Source organism: Coccomyxa subellipsoidea, assembly GCF_000258705.1.
Source record: "Coccomyxa subellipsoidea C-169, whole genome shotgun sequence".
NCBI lineage: Eukaryota > Viridiplantae > Chlorophyta > Trebouxiophyceae > Coccomyxaceae > Coccomyxa > Coccomyxa subellipsoidea.
The window spans coordinates 1,039,882-1,060,695 of NW_005178028.1; the positions used below are offsets into that span (position 1 = coordinate 1,039,882).

The following is a 20,814-nucleotide window of genomic DNA, read 5'->3' on the forward strand; positions in this document are numbered from 1 at the left end:
CCTGAACAGTCATCTTTTACTGAGTTCAATAGTCTGTAACACAAGCTCCACAAGCCCATCCAATATCAATGAGATACTGCTTATACGCCTGCCCCCCTGGAGGTCTGGCCCTTCACTCCGCTGCAGGACATGGAGTGCGCCAGAGCAATCCCACAGAGCCTCCCAATCTCACCTTTCATCACCTGCAGCAAGCCCATTATGTCTGTTCAGCCTGTTCAATTTGTTGCTGCATTTGCACTAGGATGAGTAGTTGAGGCAGGTCCATAGCATGCCATTCAAAGGCACGCATGCACTGAGTGTCCCTCGCTCCTCAAATAGAAGAAATTGAGCAAAGGGAGAATGCAAGACAGTAATGCTTTGCGAGCACTAACTAAAGGGAAGGGCTGCCTCGCGGTGTATATGCGGGTTAGTGACATACAGGACACCTCCGGCCCGGGAGCACAACAGGCCGCAGTGCATAACTCAGTCAAAGGTGGGAAAATACATGGCCGCTGTCAACGGGGAGTGGCTTGCCTCTTGGGCGCTTGGGCGGCTTGGGCGCTGGTCTGCGTGGTGCGCGGCTGCCGCGGGAATGTGTAGTCGAGGCACGTGCCGTTCGACCGCGCACTGTACCGCAGCGGCGCGTCGGCCGTGTTGGCCGCCTTGCCCGGGTTCTGCAGCCTGCACCAGAGAGAAGAATGGGTTCTCATTGCCCATAATTGCTGCGGCGGGGCAGAAGATCACGCGGGAGAAGGCGTCTGGTGTCAGTCCCATGACAGGGGCTGATAACACGAATGCAAGAGATGGATTGACTTAAGCTGGCAGAAGAGTCAGCCAAAGGGGCCAGATACTGATGCTCTGCGTGGCCATCCCAGACTCAATCTCTGCAGCTTGCTTCCGGGCTTGCTGCAATTTCCCAATAGCGTACTGCAGGACAGATTCCCCTTTCTAACCTGCCGCAAGACTTGCGATTGCCACCGTGCATGCAGCATGCCCTAGCGGCATCGCCGCGGTTTCATTCTTTCCTTGTCAATTCTTTAGGCACTCACCCTGAGCCAATCCAGAGAAAATAGGCCTTGCCCACTTTGAGCTAGGACACGGACTGGCCCGAGATGGGCAAGGAGCACTAAAAGAATTGAGGACTCATTTTCAAAACGACTCACCCGGAGGCGATCCAGAGGAAGTAGCGCTCGCCCTGCTTGAGCTCGGCAAGGCCGGCCTCGCAGATGGACTGCCGCGTGGTATTCTGCGCGCAGATGGAGCCCGGGATGGCGTACTGCAGCGTCGAATTGAATCCGGCCGCCGCCCACTCCAGCGTCTTGTTTGTGTCCGTAATGAACACTGCCAGGTCCAGATCCGAGTAGGACGCCGACTTCAGCTGGCCTGCAGGTACGCCCCAGAAATTCCTCAAAAACAGACCGTCAATTTGTTGGAACCTTCCGGAGGTTGCAGCCTGCTCCTCCTTGCTCCTCCTAATTGCATGGAGGACATTGATATTGATCTGACCAGCAAGTAGCACAGAGTAATGACCTGCAGTTGGACCAACTTCTAGCAAACTGCAGATTCATTGAAACTGAAAAACCAAACGTGCAATTTGGTCACTGAGAGAGTTATGTCCCTGGAGGGCACGCACCCAGCAGCTGGTAGCGGATGCAGGCCGCATTGGTGATGACAGTGACCAGCTCGATATCGCCGTCCGCCAGCTTTGCAAAGTCAAAGAAGAACTGCACAAGGAAACACACATAAGTAAGCCTGGAAGCTGATGACTGGCAAGAGATTGCCCAGCAGCATGTTTAATAAACGTAAATTTCTCCCTTGAACATCGGCTGCAAAGCTGCATCTCCCTTTGTATTGCAGTGTGTCGTTTGATTCCGAGCATGCATGCATGTGAGGAGGTTTGCGGGAAGTTTAGGACTCACCGGAGTTGTGCCTGTAATGTTGCTCTTGGGTGCTGGTGCTGGCGAGGGCGGCACCTTTGTTGTGGTTGCCTGTCCACCGGCATCAACAGACACCTGCGTGCCCGCATTCTTGCACACTGCGCAGAACAACACCAATTCGGGTTTATCATTCACAAGTTCTCGCATCCGCCGCATGCGCCATTTGCCATACTGCGATGGTGAGAGCACTCGTGCCAGGCAGCTCCAATGTACACTCTACATTCCCTGAGCTGCAATATTGTTAAGTTCTTCTAGTATGTTGCACAGACTGGTCACACTACTCAGCAAGTGAGGGGGGCACACGGAGAAGGGAGGTAAATCTTGCAGGTACTGGGCCAAACAAGGTACAAACAGGATGGGGGAGGAGGCACATTGTGTTGGAGTGAGGCATGGCATCAGCACAGAAATTGTTACCTGTAGAGTTTGCAGAGTAGGTTGCAAACTGGTACAGCACATCTGCCGAGCCAGAGCTGGCAGTGTTGGCGATCACCATGACATAGTAGTCAGATGAATCCACCTTCACTGTCGCATTCCCCTTTGAGGCCTTTATGAAGCTCGACCCTGCTATCGGCTTCTTCTGCGTGATGTCATACGACCCCCTGCAATATGCACAGCATCACACTGAGCGCCCCTTCAAATCACTTGCAGTCTCCTCTTCACTCGAATGTCCACAAGAGTGCATGCTGGCTTCAGTATAGGCTGCCCACAGATTATTCGAGTGCTGAGCCTTTTAGTGTTATCTACAGGACAGGCAGGATTCGAAGAAGGGCAAGATCAGAGCATCACCTGTCTGTCACAAGGCTGACAAAGTCATCATAGGTGGAGACAAAAGCGTCCACTGGGGCTGAGCTGGCGAAGGCAATGTAGAGGCAGCCAGCGCCAGCAGCCACAGGCGTTGTAGTCAGGCTTGATGCATTGAGCACCGTGTTGAATCCTGTCAGGGACTGCGGCACCTGGATTGTGACTTGGGAAGGGCTGATTGCATTTAGCAACAAGCTCCCGGTCTGCACACAGCCAGAAAGTAATCATACGAATGCGTGGTGGTAGTCGAGTTCATATATTATGCAGAGGCCTGATATTGTCACTCTGGAAGGTGGCAATGCTCAGCGGTCCTAGACTGAATTGTAGCAAGATCCCCACAATATATGGGCGTTACTGACTAGAAATGAGTGCCAGATATTTAAGCAATTCTCATCTTTAGTAACATAGCACGAGACATGAAAGTGCATGCTGACACGCCTTTGCACAACCAAGCTGTCACTGTGAGCAACTGACAAAACCCAACAACGATTTGCCTTGTGCCTCACGTATAGGCACTGACTTCAGGCAGTATAGTCTGACTGAGAAGATCTACTGCTGGAAGCAGCCCCACTAGGAGAGACACGCACCACTAGAAAGCCTCCATCCCGAGTCGCGTTCACGATGGTGCTGGTAATGTTGTTCGCGTTGGCAAATGACGAACCTGCAACGCTCTGTTGCAATCTTCTACCCCTCTCCTTCACTACGTTGGATGGCTGCCACCGCAAATTTCTCACGTTGCTGGTGGTTAATCTGTCGAGCTCAGCTGCTTGCGAAACAACCACCAGACAGGCGATCGCCAGGGTTAGCACCGACCGGCTCATGCTCCTGTCAGCCTGTACGCCAATCTGGTGACGATGTGCTGATTGCACTTCTCACGGCCTGCATATGCGCATCATCTCGCTCTCCTTACAAATCAACAGGTTCCGGAAAGCCGTTTTGCGACAGTGAGTGATCGACGCCAATCTTGGCTCCACAGCCTGTCCCGTATACGTTCACGGTTTTCAGCTTCGCATCGTTTCCTGTGTTCTTTATATGAAAGGAGAAGACGGAAGTCTGAAGGTGGAGGTATGGCTGGGATTCCACAAGAGACAGTGGTGGCTGTGGATGGATCGCCTTCGAATCCAAGGTTCAGGTGGCTATTATCTGGTGAGCACGCCTTTTACCTTGGTTATCAGCGTTTCAATAGGCCCTCGATCGAACACGAATCAATTCTTGTGCCCTTTAATCTCCCGGGCCTTTTATCTCCCGATGCTTACAACCAACCGACTGTATGTTGGTTGTAAGCATCCTGACCATGTATCAAATTCCTTTTGCAGATCAATGCGGCAGCCCTTGTGGGATGCGTTGGGACAGTTTTAGGGCTGCACAGGCTCTTGCATCTCTGACAAGAGCGCTCCGACCTTTAATCGGTGGTCTCGGGTCGGATGGGGTGCATTTGCCAAGATGGGATTCGAGGGGCATCAAAATTTGCTGTTTGCCTTAGTCGGCGTCATTGCATTTGTCACGCAGTTTTCATTCTCGTCCTTTGATCTGCACCACCTGCACACAGATTAGCCAAGTGCTGTGTTCATCGTTGAATGGGGATTTAATCTGATTTCATGAGTATTGTGCTGCTAAAGTTAAGTTTTGAGTGTGTGAGGGTTCCATTTGATTCTATCCCTTCTGACATGCATGTCAGGTGTGGTGCATGTTCCTGTACGCACTGTGACTTGACCAGTCTATGTGGCGTTTCCACTGGATGTTATGCAGGAAGACCTTTAGATGACGGATGCAAACAAGTCATTCAATTCCAATTTCAACAAGTTCAGGGAAGTTGTGGCCAATAAAATCAGTTACACACGTTCAGGGGCTTTGCTCAAAATGTATTTTCTTCTCTAGCGCTGAGGAGCAACTATAAATGTACATGTAATGCTTGAAGACTTTCACCCTCATTCTGATTTCAGCTGTTCGCACTGTCAGTAATGCCAAGAGGGAATACTCACTCAGACTCACACAACTCAGGTTCTCATGGCAGAGATCCTTAGTCTCCTTCAACTGATATTTCTACAGTGCACATGAGGTGGACCACCCAACAATTGTGTTGTCACTTCTATGGGATCTGCTCTACAGGTACATCTGCAAATAGAGAGTAAGAAGCTCGTATCTGCATGCCAAAGCTGTAAAGGCAGGCCATTTGTAGTGCTGCACAATATTTGGTGCAAACGACCACCCTTAGCACACTGTGCTGCCAGCATGTCCCGGGAAGAAAAACCTCAATCAGCACAAATATGTTACACCTGCGAGGCAGCCCTTCTTCCCTTTATTGGCGCTCGATCTGTCTTGATGTCGGCTCTCTGTTGGCTTAAATCTGAAGGGCATGGAGCTTTCATAGGAACCCTGCTTGCGCACTCTCTCCTGCCACTCGCACTCCAATGCTGCACTCCTGACTCACTCAACAACGGTTGCATTGCTGTCATTGCCTTTCCGGCCATCCTGTGGTGCTTCGCCAGCTGAACGTGTGACATCATCTGATGAATCATCCGGTCCACCTCTGTTATCTTCTGCCTTGACGGCTGACAGGACTTGCTCTGCACTCAAGACGGCTCTGACAGCTGGTGAGGGCTGCGCTGCAGGTCCGCTCGGTGTTCCAGGAGCGCTCCTGCTGCTCAACCGCCGCATGAAGCCTATTCTCAGGCCCATCCAGCGCCCCTGAGCTGCAATGGGGCCCCCCGGGCTGCCACTTGGCCCCTCAGTGGGCTGGTGCACATGCTCGGTCATGTCCTGTACTGTTGCTGTCACCTGTAAATTCAAATGCAGCCTCAATACTATACCTGAGTTATGTACAAGGTTCATACTATGAATGTCAATCAATCAGGCGCTTGCAGAGCACAGGGGCTCTGGATGACCGGTATGACCCATTGCTGGTTGAACGTCAATTTGGGCACAGTTTAAAGTTCAATTTAAGCATGACAGGGACCGCGAAAGAGAGACAGCCTGCCAAGATGTTGTGCAGCAAAGTGGGATCCAAGCAGAGGGTGTATGGGGTGGGTGGCAGTCAATGGACCCTTTGTCCTGTCCAAAAGCGCTACCCCACCGTAAGAATCCTGCCATCCTTATGCCTAACCGTCGAATCCTTTCTAGACCCCTGTAAAATAGGGTTTTTTTGGTTAAGGGGTTTGTCAATGAGTAAGGTGTACAGAATTAGTGAGCTGGGGGTAAGTGCTGACTCAATATTCGGAATGCTGATTGTTGATGAAATTCTCCCAGCCTGTTTCTGCGGCTCGTGTTGCGTTTGGGCAGGCCATAACATTGACGGCCCCGAATTGTCAGGTGCTCCTCTATATTGGGCGGATTAAATAGCGAGGGCCACTTACCCAGGACAGCATGCGGCGAGCGATGGCAAAGCGAGGCAGCCCGGGGTAGAAGCCGCAGAGCACGATCTCCAGAGCCCGAACCATGGTGGCCACGATTATGGAGAAGACCACTGAGATGTGCAGCGCGATGTAGTCGTCCCTGAAGGGTATCCTCAGGCTTTGGCCCAGCCTCGCTGAATTCCTGGTTTGGCAATCCAATACCATCAGGCTGTTCCATGCACCTTTGGTGCCAGTTTTGACTCTGGGCAGAAACGGCATCAACTTCTGTTCAGCATGGTCAGGAGAGAGAGAGACCTCCATATATAAACTCGTGACGCGTTCACTTTATGGCGAGGGATGCAGAAAATGAGTTCAATGACTGTGAGAGGGAATTTGGGCATGCGGTCTCACCAGCTCTCAAAGAAGAGGTCCATCTTCTGTAAGCACAGCTGCTGCTGTGCAAGACCCACAGGATTGTCTTCCAGAGGCTGCATCAACCCACAGAATGCGTTGATTGCTATAACACCCGAGGTGCAAGACCCCGAAATCTTTCAAAGCGCAAACCCGCCCTCAAAGTGATTCCTTGGCAACACAGTTTGCTGGTGACACAATTGGACTCAACAAAGTTTAGTGTGCATGACAAGAGACAGGAATGATGAGCTAATCAGATGCCTCACCAGCATCGCAAACTCCATCTGGTTGACCAGCATTTGCTGCACGGCTTTGGCCACGCAGTCATTCAGGGACTTGATCTTTATCGCGAGCAGTCCCTCCAGCACATTCAGCTGCAGCATGATGAGCGCCAAGTGAATACTCTCGCGCAGCCACAGCGATGCTGCCACTGTGAAATAGAGCGTCACTGCCATCGCACGGATCTCCCTTGTGATTGACCCTGCAAGTCCCATTTGACATGCAACTCAGACGCCATTTCCAGGTATAAGAGTTTGCCTTGACAAGCATCGAGAAGAGTGAAAAGCAATAATCCAGGTGTTGCTTGACGTACATAGTCCTCGAGGACTGTGTGTTGTATTTGACAAGCATCAAGAACAACAAAGCATCCTTCTGGTGTGTGCAATTTCTCAGAAAGAGTGGAGCTGGTCTGGTTTGCAGTTCATTCCATGGTTCAGACAAGTGGCTGGAGAGAATTCGTTCAGAGAGGGCTGATGATGACTCACTTTTCATGTACCGGCGCGAATCGCCATCAAACTTGAACTCCATGCTCGAGTCTGATATTTCTCCAACTGGCGTTGTATCCACAATCTGTTTGTACAAGGCTGACATTCCCGCCTGCCATTCTGTCAGAGTGGCATCTGTCTTGACGTAGGATCGCACTGCCTCATCCTGTGAGGCACAAAAGTGTGCAATCAGGCAAATTAAGGATAAAATGTACATTGAGATCTGTTTCTTAAGTATTTTCCCAAGCCAGAAATTGCCTGCAAGACAGCGTTATAGTAAATTGGTAGATGCTGCTCTTCAATGAGATTTGGACCTTCCAGAGATGCAGGCTGCTCACCCTGGAGGGGATGTGCACAGGGTGATCCACATCAAACGTGAGCGCCTTTGCTGCTGCTGCATCAATGTTCTTGATTCCTGACCCTAGTTTAGCCTGTGATTAATAGGCACACAATTATGCCTGCAGGGACCCAATGCGGGGCAGGTGCACGCTTGGCAATTCCCGACAATCTTTTCGATATTTAGCATACCAGGTAAGCCAAAAGTGCAGGTGCGATTGCTGCGAGTAGAAGGCTTCCCCACCATATGCACGTCCATGCATACCAGTTCACACCAAGCCGCTTTTGCCTGCCCACACATGCGTGTTGTCAAGCCCGCAAGCGCAAGGGAATTATACCTAGAGTATTTTTATGATCATGCAGTAAGATCGCACCAGTCTTTCTGGGTCTTGATGGATTTTGACGCGCTCAGGGTCCGGTTCATGGTGTGGCCATTGAAACCTTGGACTCTTACTTGCTACCCAGATAGTTCATTTTGTACCTGTATTCCTAGACTCACACTTAATAATCAATTATCTCAACAGGCCCCCTGAGTGATCATGGTATATGTTCAGAGCATCGCCCTTGTACTAGTGCTGCAGATGGTGCAGCAGGTCAACAGGATTTTGCGCTGTGCATCTTGAACATCTAAAAATTCTCTATTAGGAGCTCTATGTGGATTCCCGAAATGCTTTATCGTGTTCCTGGACGTCCACAGCGCAAGATTGAGGGTGATCGGGCAGCCATGTGTGTATCACGTGGCCACATGACCGCATGACACAGCTGGAAAATGGATCAACGCAATTCCTTTGGGCACAAACACCTTGTGCCTCTTTGGCTGAGGGGTTGGGGTCTTGTGGGGACACGACCCGGGCGTGGATCCTCGCTCAGTTTGAAAACCTCACCATGAAGGGTCTCATGCAGGACTATCCGCTTGTTGTGACGAACATTCTGGATTATGCTGCAAAGTGGCACGGTGAACAGGTATTTTCGCCAGATGTTGTTAGAAGATCGCAACATCATGCTAGTCATGCCTCCTTCTTGAGGAAAGCCACAGATCGCTCTTTTGAGATGTGTTGATCCTTATGGAAGGCTCAGACTTGATGCATATAAATGACGGGACTGATTTACTATTATTTTCCTTACCCACACAGGTCATTGTATCTAGAATGGTGGAGGGCCCTATAAGCAGGGTCACATATAAAGAGATTCATGAGAGAGCGCGCCTGTGTGCCCTAGCACTGCAACGATTAGGGGTCAAAGAGGGAGACCGAGTTGCGACTATGGCATGGAACACATCCAGACATGTGGAAGCATGGCAAGTCCCCCATGGATCCTGGTACAAGCGCATGCAGGAAGCTTGGCAGATATCGATTCCATTTCTCCACTATTGCATTGCAGTCCTGATAACCTAGACCAATACTGTTTGTAACGCATGTGAACCACTGCAGGTATGGCATTATGGGGCTTGGCGCAGTCTGCCATACACTCAATCCACGCCTGTTTAAAGCTGACCTGGAGTACATAATGAACCATGGTGAGCCAATGCTTCTACTGTTTCAAACAACTGAGCCATAAACGCTTCATCAAACAATGGGCTGCTGCGAGGAGAGCATGCGAGTCTGGTGAGAAGCACTGAAGTTTTGAGTGTCATTGGGACCGTGCAGCGGAGGACACAGTACTGATATTTGATGTGGATCTGGCCGAATTGATCGCAAAGCTGGCACCCAAGCTGCACACCGTCAAGAAGTACATCGTGCTCACCGACAGGGGCTGCATGCACAGAGCAGTGAGCCCCTCCCTCTTATCCTCTAAGCCATAGGCCAGTCCGTATGAGGCCTGTCCTTTTGAGGCAGTCATCAATCGGTCTGCTCAGAGGTCAAACCAGGGCTTAGAAATGAAGTACAATTCCAGCATAGTACCCTCTTCTGTTGTTGCTGCCATTGGTATCTGTCTGCAGTCGGATCGTGCTGACAAGGGGGCATGGATTTCTCAGGAAGCAGCGGGGCTGAAGGGCGCTCTGTGCTATGAGGAGCTCCTGAAGCGAGAGAGGCCACGATTGCACAGCTTCCAATGGGTCAAGGTAGATGAGAACGCCGCCTGCGGCCTGTGCTACACTTCAGGCACCACAGGACGGCCAAAGGTGATTCCATTTCATTGATAAATATCCATACTCATCTGACTCCTGCCAAAGACTGCCTTTCTTGTATATTGTTTCATACATGCTGCGTCCCTGCCAACAGTCATATACATGAAAAGTTGCAATATAAAGTAATATCTCAAGATTGCCAGCAGTGCAGTGCACCTTGCCTTGCTGAGGAAACATTCGGAGTGCAGCTCATTTGTTTGTGATCTGCATTCTCGCTTCCAAATCCTGATAGCCTTCTGTGGCAATTATCACAGTATTGTGCTGATCCCCAATCTGCTGCAAGTGCTCCTGGCGGGCTTACAGCGCCTTGTGCAATTGGAAAGCAACCCCCTCGTGTGCGCATGCAGGGTGTGCTGTACTCACACAGAGCAAATTTCCTCCACGCCTTCACTGTGTCAATGCCGGACGCCTCTGCCATGACCAGCGCCACCACTGTGCTGGCAGTGGTGCCCGCCTTCCACGCCAACTGCTGGGGCCTGCTCTTCTCTGCCCCTTTGGTGGGCGCCAAGCTCGTCATGCCAGGTGCCGCCACACCTCAAAGATGTGCATGTCTGTAACGTAATCCACATTGGACCTTGCATGTGTTCGAGAGTACTCTTGGGCACAGTCTGCAAAGCGTGGCAATGATGTGCATCTTCCCACAGCCCAGATGTCTTGAGGAGTTACTGCTAATATGTCAGTCGGTGAGCCGGGCTGTCAGTGGGCATGTGGGTCAGGAATGGCTCAGCGGCATTCTATTAATTATGGTAACGACAAATGGTTCTTTGAGATGGGTTTTTGGGTGCTGTTGAAGGTCCCCTGTTGGACGGAGCCTCGCTGTACCAGCTTCTAGAGGAGGAGCGGTGCACCCTCAGCGCAGCAGTGCCCACAGTCTTCATGGGGCTGCTGCAGTACTTGAGGGACACCAAGCAGCGGCTGACACACCTCAAGACAATCACCATCGGCGGCGCTGCATGCCCAGCTCTTCTGATCCAGGCCTTCCAGGAGGAGTATGGGGTGGAGATGAGGCACATGTGGGGTGAGTCCTATATTTATTTTACCCATTGAGTGATACTTTGTAAATGGGTGCCGCCAATAAATTGTGGCCCATTGTGCCTTCCTCCGTGATGTGCCTTTCCTTCTTACTGTTTGTATGTCATGCAGGGATGACCGAACTCTGCCCCATAGGCACTGTGGCTGGCTTCAAGGTGGGTGCGCTTTACTTTCTGACATTCCTCTGGCCATCGCTTGCTGTTGAAAGCTTCAGGGTCCATGTTCTAAATAAAGGCACTCCTGGGTTTAGTGCTGGCTTCATACTCTCTTGTTGCCATTACTTGCAGGGCACCCTTCCGCCACTCAGCAAAGAGGGAAAGCTCGCGCTGCAACTGAAGCAGGTGTGCCCTGGGGCCACTCCTTGACTGTCAGCCATATCTTGACAAGCAAATGAACATCCCATAGCTACATGTCTTCCATACGACTGCCCTTTCTGCACTTTTGCGAAGGAAGATTGCTTACGTCAAGGAAGAGCGAGTGCCAGAAGAGGAAGGATTTAAGCGAGATCATTGAAGTGGGAAAGTTTTGTGCAGGGGCGGGTGACCCCCTTTGTGGACATGCGCATAGTGGACGACGAAGGGCAGGAGCTGCCGAGGGACGGGAAGGCATACGGCGAGCTGCAAGTGCGCGGGCCGCATGTCATCCAGCGCTACTACCGGGTGCGCACCACCGTCCAGCGCCACGTCATTGCTGAATTTATGACTGGCATGCACGCCAGAAGACATGACTGCCGTGCTGCTCTATTGTTGATACATAGCTGAGCTGCCGAGCAGGCTGCCTGCAGTTGCACTGGCACTTGTCGGGTGCCGCCACAGCATCACAGAGATGTTTCGGATTTGATCAATGCCTCTTAACCCTTGACAGGCCCCTTTTTTTGAGGTGTGGGAAGTAGGATGTCGTCTCTAGAAACAAGTTTCTGCGCCATTGGAGTTTAAAACAGGACGTGTCGTTTAGATCAGTTGAGCATTCAAAAACCTAGGTGTGCTGGCTGGTGCAGCATGATGAGGACGCGGTGGACAGCGACAAGTGGTTCAACACTGGCGACGTGGCCACCCTCGACCCGTACGGGCACATGCAGATTACGGACCGGTCCAAGGACGTCATAAAGAGCGGCGGCGAGTGGATCTCCTCCATCGAGCTTGAGAACATCGCTGTGTCCCACCCAAAGGTGACCAACCTAGATGGCTACTTAAGCATGTATCTTGCATGAAGCATGATGTGTCCTATGAAGGTAATTAAGCTTGATGTTTGGTGGAGGGTTGCCGTTGTTGCTAACAGGTCACTCAAAATGATTCTCTTCCCCTACTCACGTGCATGAGTAAAAGACTCTGAGGTTGTGCGCATTGCTGTGCGCAGGTGATAGAGGCCGCTGTGATAGGCATCCCTGATAAGAAATGGACGGAGCGGCCTCTGTTGGTGATTGTGCCCAAGCCAGGACAGCCAGTCAGCAGTGACGAGCTGTTGAACTTCTTCCAGGTGTGCCCAGCTGCAGCTGTGCTCCAGTTCCACTGCCTCCTTCGACTTCAGCCTGTGCAAGGGAGGGGCATGCCCTGCTTACATCTGCGCCATATTGATCGCCTTCTTACACTCAACTTCCTTGAGATAAGAGTCATGCCAGCTGCAGGCTTCTTTTCAGCACATTGCAGGAAGGTTGAAGCTAGTTACCAGCAGCACGATCCGAACTGGACTGAAAGCCGCTTATCCAATATAATAAGTAAATGTGAAAAAAGGTGCTCATCATGCTGCGCGCAGGGCAAGACTGCCAGGTGGTGGATCCCGGATAATGTGGTATTTGTGGACGAGCTTCCTCACACTGCAACAGGGAAGCTGTCAAAGCTCACCCTGCGCAAGCAATTTGAGAACTATGAACCAAAGAAGGCCAAGTTGTGAGAGTGACTGCAATATCTTCTTGATTTGCTATGTGCGGGAATTGCTGGGGGTCCCCCTGGGAGAAGGGGCGTAAATGCATGTTCAAAACGGATGTGGCAGCTTGAATAAGGAGCAGGGTCTCTGGTGTCTTCCGCAGCTGCTATAGTTTTCAAACGCATGCGGCACTGCCAGTTCAATGCTGCAATTTGATGTAATCCATCGGTGCAATCTTGGCACACAATCTGCATGGGTGAACCATGATGGCCCAGGGTGTGAAATTTGGATATCTGATGTGAAGTACTGGTACATAGTGGAGTGCTGGCAGCTGCAGTGGTTCTTTGCATGCTCTCACGAAAGCCACAGTACATACTCAGAAGGCATGCAGTGCAGGCTCTCAACAGGGGCTCCGAGCTCCGAGTGAGTCACCATGACTCAGGTCCGCAGTGCCGGTCACGGTTCCCGCTTCGAAGTGGAATTCCTGGAAGGCTGGCCAAGGGCTCTGGGAGCGGCTGCAGATATCAACAATATTAGCAGAGCACCGTGCCGCACCGTGACGGTACCGGTGTGGCACCGGCGGTGACCGTGAGTGACTCAAGAAGAGTTCTGGCGTCTACACACCACCTGCTCTGTCTACATGGTAACACCGGAATAGCAGTGTTCTCACCCAAGGCATGAAGTAGTGGCGTCACACCAAGCTCTCCTCAAATTCTCATCTTGGCCTATTCCAAGCCCATCGGGGCAGAACTGGGCAGGCCATAATAGGAGCATGAATGCCACGTTGGGAAATCTCAGAACACGCTTGAACATTTCTGCAGCATTTGCTGCCTGCGATTGAGGATTCGGGGCCTCGACGGCTTCCATGATGTTGGGCAGATTGCCGCAAGCTGCGCAATACCTGCGCGTTTGCAGGGCGTTCTCACCTTGTTGCAGCGTGTCAGCAGAAAGGATTCTGCACACCAGTGCAGGAGCTCAGCAGCAACCTGCTCCTGCTAGTGATCTAATTGAGGTGACAGTGAATGGAGAGCCCGTACAAATTCCAAAGGGCTCCACGGTCATGGCAGCTTGTTCTGCTGCTGGAGTTGATATACCCAGGTAGGGCTATCGTTTTATCCAACTGTATGCCTGTGTGCTGATGATTGTCGCTTGAAAGGGCATTTACTTGTCATCTGCGATGTTTCCTTCTGCTGCAAATGCTATATTTTCACGCTTCTGTGTTTATAAGGCTATCGAGGGAGGATTGGCACTCATTTGTATTACCTTGGGTCACCTCTTTTAATGTGGCGATGCGTAAACCTGCCAGTGCTTGTATTTGGCATTGAAGAACCGTTTGTATGTGCAGATTCTGCTACCACCAGCGGTTATCTATTGCGGGGAACTGCAGGATGTGCTTAGTAGAGGTGCTCACTCTTTTCCAATCATGATTATCTACTACTGGAGATCTGTTATTTTTGTGTGGCTCACGTCGAGACACTCTGTACAGGTTGCCGGTGCTGGGATCTAGGAGTTGCATGCTCTGGGCCATATCAATTGATTGCAGGAGTGAGTGTGTGCTTGGGTGCAGGTTGAGAAGAGTCCCAAGCCTGTGGCATCCTGCGCGATGCCAGCAGGCCCGGGCATGAACATTAAGACAGACACGCCACTTGTGAAGAAGGCCAGGGAGGGTGTCATGGAGTTCTTGCTGGTGCGTTTCTCAGGCTGAAGCTGGTATTCATCATTCCCTGTGGTGCAGAAGGAATCATTCAGATATGGTTTGAAACAAGGGCTGAAGGCTGAGCTGTGGTGCTGCGCAGATCAACCACCCGCTCGATTGCCCTATCTGCGATCAGGGAGGCGAGTGCGATCTCCAAGATCAGGTAAGTCTACTCACTCTCTTGCACGCAATGGCCATGCACACATGAGTCTTCCTGCTGGCCTGTCTACAGTTAATGCTGGTGGAAGCTTCAATTATGATCTTGGTAGCTTTCAAGAATGTGCTTGTGAAGTGACATGCAAGTTCTGGGGTTTGTCCAGGCCCATACCAAGAAGTTGGCATTCGCATGTGTGCATCTCTCCTGTCTCAAACATGATGGGCGTTGTGTGGGGTGCAGTCCATGCACTTTGGCAGCGACAGGGGGCGCTTCACGGAGATGAAGCGATCAGTGCAGGACAAGAACCTCGGCCCGCTTGTCAAGACAGTCATGACGCGCTGCATCCACTGCACGCGATGTGTGCGATTTGCCACAGAGGTTGCAGGTGCGCTGTCATGGGCAGCTAAATTCTCCTGCCTGTTATACCTGCTCATTCCATGATTGCATCGCCATGTCTGCTTAAGAGCTGTGCAGGAGAATGCTACTGAGGTAATGCAGTAGCATTCCATTGAAACAATGCAGGACTTGGTGTAGAGCCCACCCTTTACAGGTCAAGCGGTAAATTCAAGAGTTCCGGTGAGGGCCGCGGGGGTCACCGGTGCATGAGGAGGTACAGACTGGGGAGCGGTCTTTAACACTATTGTCTTTTGGCGGAGCAGGGGTGCAGGACTTGGGCATGACGGGGCGAGGGAACGCGTCGGAGATCGGCACCTATGTGGAGAAAGCTATGGCCTCAGAGCTGAGCGGCAACGTGATCGACCTGTGCCCCGTGGGCGCCCTCACTTCCAAGCCGTACGCTTTCACAGCGCGCAACTGGGAGCTCAAGAGCACCGAGTCCGTGGATGTGTCGGACGCCATGGGGCAGAACATCCGCGTCGATGCGCGCGGCCTAGAGGTGCGCTGCTGCACTGGGCTTTCAAGAGCGCGGTCAGCTCTGCTGAGGCGCCCAAGACTGCGGGTGACAGCTTGGGTCACATGGGGGTCAGGGTCTGGGTCGGAACACATGCCAGGGGCAGTGGTTCGCTGGTCATGAATCTTTCCTGGTCATGGATCTGTGTTGTGCACTAGCGTGCAACAGCTGTGGCGAGTAGGAAAGAGTTCGGCGGTGCTTGCAACGAGGTCCCAACCGAGAGAAATTCATGATGGGACACCAGTTTTCATTTTTGAGCACTGTTGTTGAGATTCTTGTTTGTGTGCAGGTGATGCGCATTGTGCCGGTCCAGAACGATGCTGTGAACGAGGAGTGGATCAGCGACAAGGCCCGCTTCCAGTACGATGGCCTCAAGAGGCAGCGCCTCAACGTGCCCCTTGTCAAGGGCCCAAATGTGCGTTTCTCCTTTCCTGCCTTCCCACGGCACTTGTTGAGCAGTGCAGTCTGCTAAGTTTGCCTTTCAATTTGTTCCAAGCATTCACAAACAAAGCATAGATGGGAATGGAAATCTAGGGCAGCTTGTGGGTTAGGTGTGTGTGCTCCCTTCCTGCCTTCGGATGGCACTTGACAAGGGTTGCTGTATGTGCTCAGTTTGCCTTGTTCTGTGCATTCGCAAAGAAAGCAGGTGGATGGGAATGGAGTTTTATGGGAAGCTTGTGGGTCAGATAATTGTGTGTGCTCATATGAGGTATTGTGGCTCGCAGGGGCTGGAGTCTGCGACATGGGAGGAGGCTCTGTTGGCAGCGAAGGCTGCCATCAGCGAGGTCAAGGGCAACGAGATGAGCTTCATCGCCGGCAAGCTTGCCGACGCAGAGTCTCTCATCGCCCTGAAGGTGCGCATGCATGCCACCTTTTTTGTACCTCTGCACCCCTGCATTCACCTGCAGCAGCAAAACAGGGATATGCTGCCCTGGTACCAGCAACCAAGCACAATGCCATTTGCATGATGCTCTGCTGAATTCATCAAGAGGGACAGGGCCGGTGCTGCACATGCCCAGCACAGTCACATGTCCTGTTCAATATCTTTTGCCGGACAATTTCTGTTCTGAGGCTTCAAGGACATGGCAGGGCATCAGGGGGATCGAGCTGTCCTTTGATGCTCAATCTGTGACGGCGCATGCATTGCCGCCTTCTTGTGCGCCCCTGCACCCCATGAGCCGGCATCCCCCTGCATAAAAAATGGAAATCTGCTGTCCTGCCACCGTCAGCAAAGCCAGATACGTGATACTCATTAGGTCATTCGGTTGGGCACCGGTCCCGCACAGACGCTGAGCCTGTTCAGCATGGTTCCTTTTCTGAGAATCGAAGGGAATAATTGGCATGACGGAGAGGTAGCTGGCCTGTGGAGCTGAAGTTATACCGGTTCATGCATGCAGGATCTGGCAAACCGGCTGGGCAGCGGCAATCTCAAGGTGGAGGCCGGCGCTCCGCTGCTGGACGCGGACGTGCGCAGCAACTACCTGGCCAACTCCACCATTGCAGGCATTGACCGCGCTGATGTCATCCTGCTGATCGGCACCAACCCGCGCATGGAGGCCCCTGTCTTTAATGCCAGGTGCGAGAGCGGTTTTAAAGCAGCTCAGACTTGCATATGAAGTGTACAGGACCAGTCAATATGTGGTGACCTACCTCCAGTTGCTGCTGAGCGTGCAATGACTGTGTACGGATTTCTTCTTCACTTCAGGTATCCCGAGAAAATGCATGGTCTCAGCCAAGATCTGCCGCATTCCATGCCAAGTGGCGGGTTGTGCTTGGCACGCATTGAAGATATCTTGGGAAATACCATGCATATCTTCCGGCAGCTTGAAGTTTTCAGGAATGCTGTAAGGCAGATAGTGCAATTTGCGAGATCTTGGCAAGAACCATGCGTATCTTCTGACAGCTCAACGTTTTTAAGAAATACTGTGTAGCATTATTTTGCTGATGTACAAGAACACTGTGTATAAGGGTGTTGATAGCTCACCAAAGCCATCCCTTATACTAGCATGCATGTAGCATCAACAATCCCGAAAGGAAGACTCTCCAGCAGTGTACACATGACAGCAGTGTCATGAGGAAACACACACTCACCATTCGCAACAGAGAGCTGACTGTCGGGCTGCGCATGCAGGATCCGGAAGACGTTCCTGGATGGCGCGCACGTGGCGCTGGTGGGAGAGGAGGTGGATCTGACATTCCCGGTGGAGCACCTGGGCGCGGGGCCGGACGCGCTGGCCGCCATCCTGAAGGGCTCGCCTATGCTGAAGCGGCTAAAGGAGGCGGCGCGCCCCGCAGTCATCGTCGGCCCCGGCGTGCTTAATCGTCCCGACAGCGCAGCCGTCATGCAGCAGGTGCCGGCACCTGGCCAGTGTGTTTGCGCCTTGTTGCGTGCCATATATTTCAGTTGAGGGTAATCTGGTAGTATACCTTTGTGAGGACACTAATAGGTACCTTTTTAGACGCCCTATAGTAAGTTCCTGATGCAAAGCAGGATATGAACATGTCACAATGTCCCACTCATCACTGCCTCTGCGGCTGAGCTAGTGGTGATGGTGACGCTGTGACATGTCCATATCTGGGGAACCTGCACAGCTGCAGGGGTGTTCTTTGTCGAAGGGTGTCTCTGGTTGGATGTTGGGCTAGTCTCCTGCTGGAAGCATTTGCAGGCAAATGCTCATTTGCAAGGAACCCAGAGGCTGTGCCACTGGCGCGTGTCAGCCTGAGACGCGAGCAATCATGCAGATGACTCACAAATGACTAAGTCTGCATATTCTGGGCTGCAGGTGCACGAGCTGGTGGAGAAGGCTGAGGTGGTGAAGGACGGCTGGAACGGCTACAACGTGCTCCACGACACGGCCTCGCGCGTGGCGGCCCTTGACATCGGCTTTGCGCCGTCCGCGCGCGCCGCCTCGGCCCCGGCGCCCAAGCTGGTCTACCTGCTGGGCTCCGACGACTTTGACGCGGCCGATGTGCCCGCAGACGCCTTTGTCATCTATCAGGTGTGCTATATTTGGGCCCAGAAAGTAAAGGACTTGCCAATTCTTTCCGGAATGCAGACACATCAGAAAGCTGTGATTGGAAAATTATCAATGTTGGGCAGTGATAGACTGCCTACAAGACCATTAGCCTCAGGTGGTTCCCAACAGGTTTGAAAAATGTGGTGAAATTGTATTTCCGGACGGACATTTATGTGCCGTTTGTCGCATTTTCTGTATCCCCTCAGTTCAGCAAAGCCCCTGAGCCAAACCTTTTGTTGGCATTCCTTTTTAGCAGGCAGAGGCCCAAAATGGGACAGCGCTGTGCTTGCAGTGCATGTCTCCTGTGCCCGCATGCAATGCGAGCCATGAGCTGTCCCCTTTTCGGCCTCCTGGATGCCGCCATTTTTTATACATGCAAAGACACGTGCAGAAGTGTTTGGGTGCTTTCGCCTGATAAAGTTTGTGGGCAGAAGCGGTGGGAGTAAATAGTGTTCGCGAAGATACAAAGGATTGATAGCGCTGCAGGGCCACCATGGAGACAAGGGAGCAGCCAGGGCAGACATTGTGCTGCCTGGCGCAGCCTACACCGAGAAGAATGCCACCTTCGTCAACTTCGAGGGGCGGTCGCAGCGAACTAAGGTGTGTATCTTTGCAAAGCATGTCTTCACAGCGCATACCTGTTATGCCAAGTTGCATATGTTGTTGCTTGTCAGACGGTCATTTGGGGTAATTGAGATATCTTGAAATAATGTCTTATCGGTGAAATCCGCTGGGACATTTGCCAAGCTCAACCTGTGGCAAAAAATTGCTCACCGGTGCTGTCGCAAGATTGACTCCCGCAATAGCGCTGCTGGTGTTCCTTCAACTGATCTGACAGCCTTGTGAACCTGGAATTGCGCGACACAAATGTCAACGAAGATGCTCTCCTGCGCAGGCGGCGGTGCCAAGGGTGGGCGACGCAAGGAATGACTGGGAGATTGTGCGCGCGTTGAGCGAGCTTCTAGAGAAGCCGCTGCCCTATGACACTGTGGAGCAGGTCAGGAGCCGGCTGGCTGACGTGGCGCCGCACTTTGTTGAGGTGGACACCGTCCAGTCACCCATGTGGCTCAATGGCGAATACTTCAAGGTGGGGTGCCCTCCTCTTGCGCTGCCTGCAGCCTGCAGTATGTTCTTAGGCAGTGCATGCCAGTCCTGACCTGCTGCTATGATGTCTGCTTGGTGAAGTATTGCATGACTGAGCATCATGACTAAGCATCATGCAATGCTTGCTGATGAATAGAGGTGGCAATACTGGACCATTCAGGAGGGAAGTGTCATAGTCTCCTCTGTAATTTGCAATCCTCAGAAGGGCCATGCATGTGCGCCAAGATGAGCATGACCACCACTTCATGGCGCATGAATTAGGGGATGTCATCTTTTTGTACTGCCAGCTTCAGCTGCAGGTCTGCCTCAACAGGAACAGTCATGCCTGAGATCTGTAGCGGATCCTGCAGGTATTCTGTTACTTTCTTCAAGGCGCTTCTGTGTAAGTTGTGTGCTGCTCCATGTCCCTGTGTGCTGAGGCTGTGGGTATGCATGGCAGGCGTTCAAGGACCGTGCTGGCAAGGTGTCCGCCCAGGCACAGCCCTTCAGCAGCCCCATCTCCAACTTCTTCCAGACAGACGTCATCTCCCGCACCTCCATTAACATGGCCAAGGCCGCGCATGCGCGCACAGCCATGCCCCACTGATGTGGGAATCGCCGATGCGCGTGCTGCCTAGTCTCCTGTCTCTGTCCATTTGTGAGTCCGGGGATTTTGCGCTCTGTCACATAAGGGATTGTGGTTTTGCAGAACATTGCAGCGCAGCATTCTGTGCAGCTATTTGGCAGTCTGAGGCTTGCTGCTTGATTAGGCGTCAGGTCTGACGTTGTAGCGATTGAAGTAGGATGCATTTTGTTGGACGTTTGCTAGTCACGGCCAATTGGTGCGCCCGCTTAAAGCTATTGCAGTAGATCCAGCTATTTAGGTGGCAATGATAGAGCACACCTGGTCAGCGTGCCAAGTGTGAGCTCATAGCCAGAGATGTCCCTGTAATACTACTTGTGTATAGCCTGTTTGTAAGGTGTTTCCAATAGCTGATTAGCATGGCTTTTTTGCTTTGAAAAATACAAGCAGCTGTGCCTGCATGCTTGATGACCACACGTGGTGATGTATGTCATGCCATGCATACGTCATGCCATGGTACTGTGCACTCCCAGCAGATCCTACATCCTGATCTGCTGCATGCAAGAAATGCAGCGGCGCCGCCTACTACGCCGCCTACATCAGGCTGATAATATGCGGCAGCTTCAACTTGAAGCTGAAGTTAACTTATTTATCAGGGCAGGCTGCAGCTGCGCGCAGGTTCCCGAAGCATACCAATAGATGCTCGCAGATAACGTTGACATCAACATGATCCGTCTGCAGCGCGATTCCCATGCACACAGGTGGCAAATCCGATCAAGACAGTC

At 52.1% G+C, this 20,814-nt stretch overlaps 3 protein-coding genes across 3 annotated transcripts; 2 read left to right on the top strand and 1 right to left on the bottom strand.

Moving 5' to 3' along the window:
• Positions 1 to 494: 494 nt before the first annotated feature.
• On the bottom strand, positions 495 to 8,205 carry COCSUDRAFT_67416 (hypothetical protein; the record flags this gene model as incomplete). The annotated part of the gene is made up of 15 exons (XM_005645041.1): positions 7,935 to 8,205; positions 7,753 to 7,849; positions 7,563 to 7,655; positions 7,225 to 7,390; positions 6,727 to 6,941; positions 6,461 to 6,537; positions 6,071 to 6,251; positions 5,307 to 5,495; positions 3,305 to 3,550; positions 2,703 to 2,920; positions 2,331 to 2,515; positions 1,899 to 2,014; positions 1,613 to 1,703; positions 1,143 to 1,362; positions 495 to 660 (listed from the first exon to the last, which is right to left on the bottom strand). The coding sequence occupies exons 1-15, from the start codon at positions 7,982 to 7,984 to the stop codon at positions 495 to 497; spliced, it is 2,310 nt and encodes a 769-aa protein (XP_005645098.1). The 5' UTR covers positions 7,985 to 8,205.
• A 639-nt stretch (positions 8,206 to 8,844) lies between these two features.
• Positions 8,845 to 12,610, top strand: COCSUDRAFT_57700 (putative AMP-binding enzyme; the record flags this gene model as incomplete). The annotated part of the gene is made up of 11 exons (XM_005645042.1): positions 8,845 to 8,878; positions 9,207 to 9,328; positions 9,500 to 9,682; positions 10,036 to 10,210; positions 10,482 to 10,706; positions 10,832 to 10,875; positions 11,008 to 11,061; positions 11,254 to 11,379; positions 11,718 to 11,888; positions 12,077 to 12,196; positions 12,473 to 12,610. 11 exons carry the CDS (start codon positions 8,845 to 8,847, stop codon positions 12,608 to 12,610), a joined length of 1,392 nt encoding a protein of 463 aa, XP_005645099.1.
• A 958-nt stretch (positions 12,611 to 13,568) lies between these two features.
• Positions 13,569 to 20,035, top strand: COCSUDRAFT_25314 (NADH:ubiquinone oxidoreductase 76 kDa subunit; the record flags this gene model as incomplete). Its single annotated transcript, XM_005645043.1, has 14 exons — positions 13,569 to 13,681; positions 13,929 to 13,986; positions 14,151 to 14,270; positions 14,380 to 14,442; positions 14,677 to 14,821; positions 15,093 to 15,331; positions 15,636 to 15,761; positions 16,072 to 16,200; positions 16,744 to 16,922; positions 17,478 to 17,697; positions 18,130 to 18,345; positions 18,850 to 18,963; positions 19,259 to 19,450; positions 19,907 to 20,035. Coding segments are annotated over exons 1-14 (1,968 nt in total), but the record flags the coding sequence as incomplete, so codon positions are not given.
• Between the last annotated feature and the right edge of the window lie 779 nt (positions 20,036 to 20,814).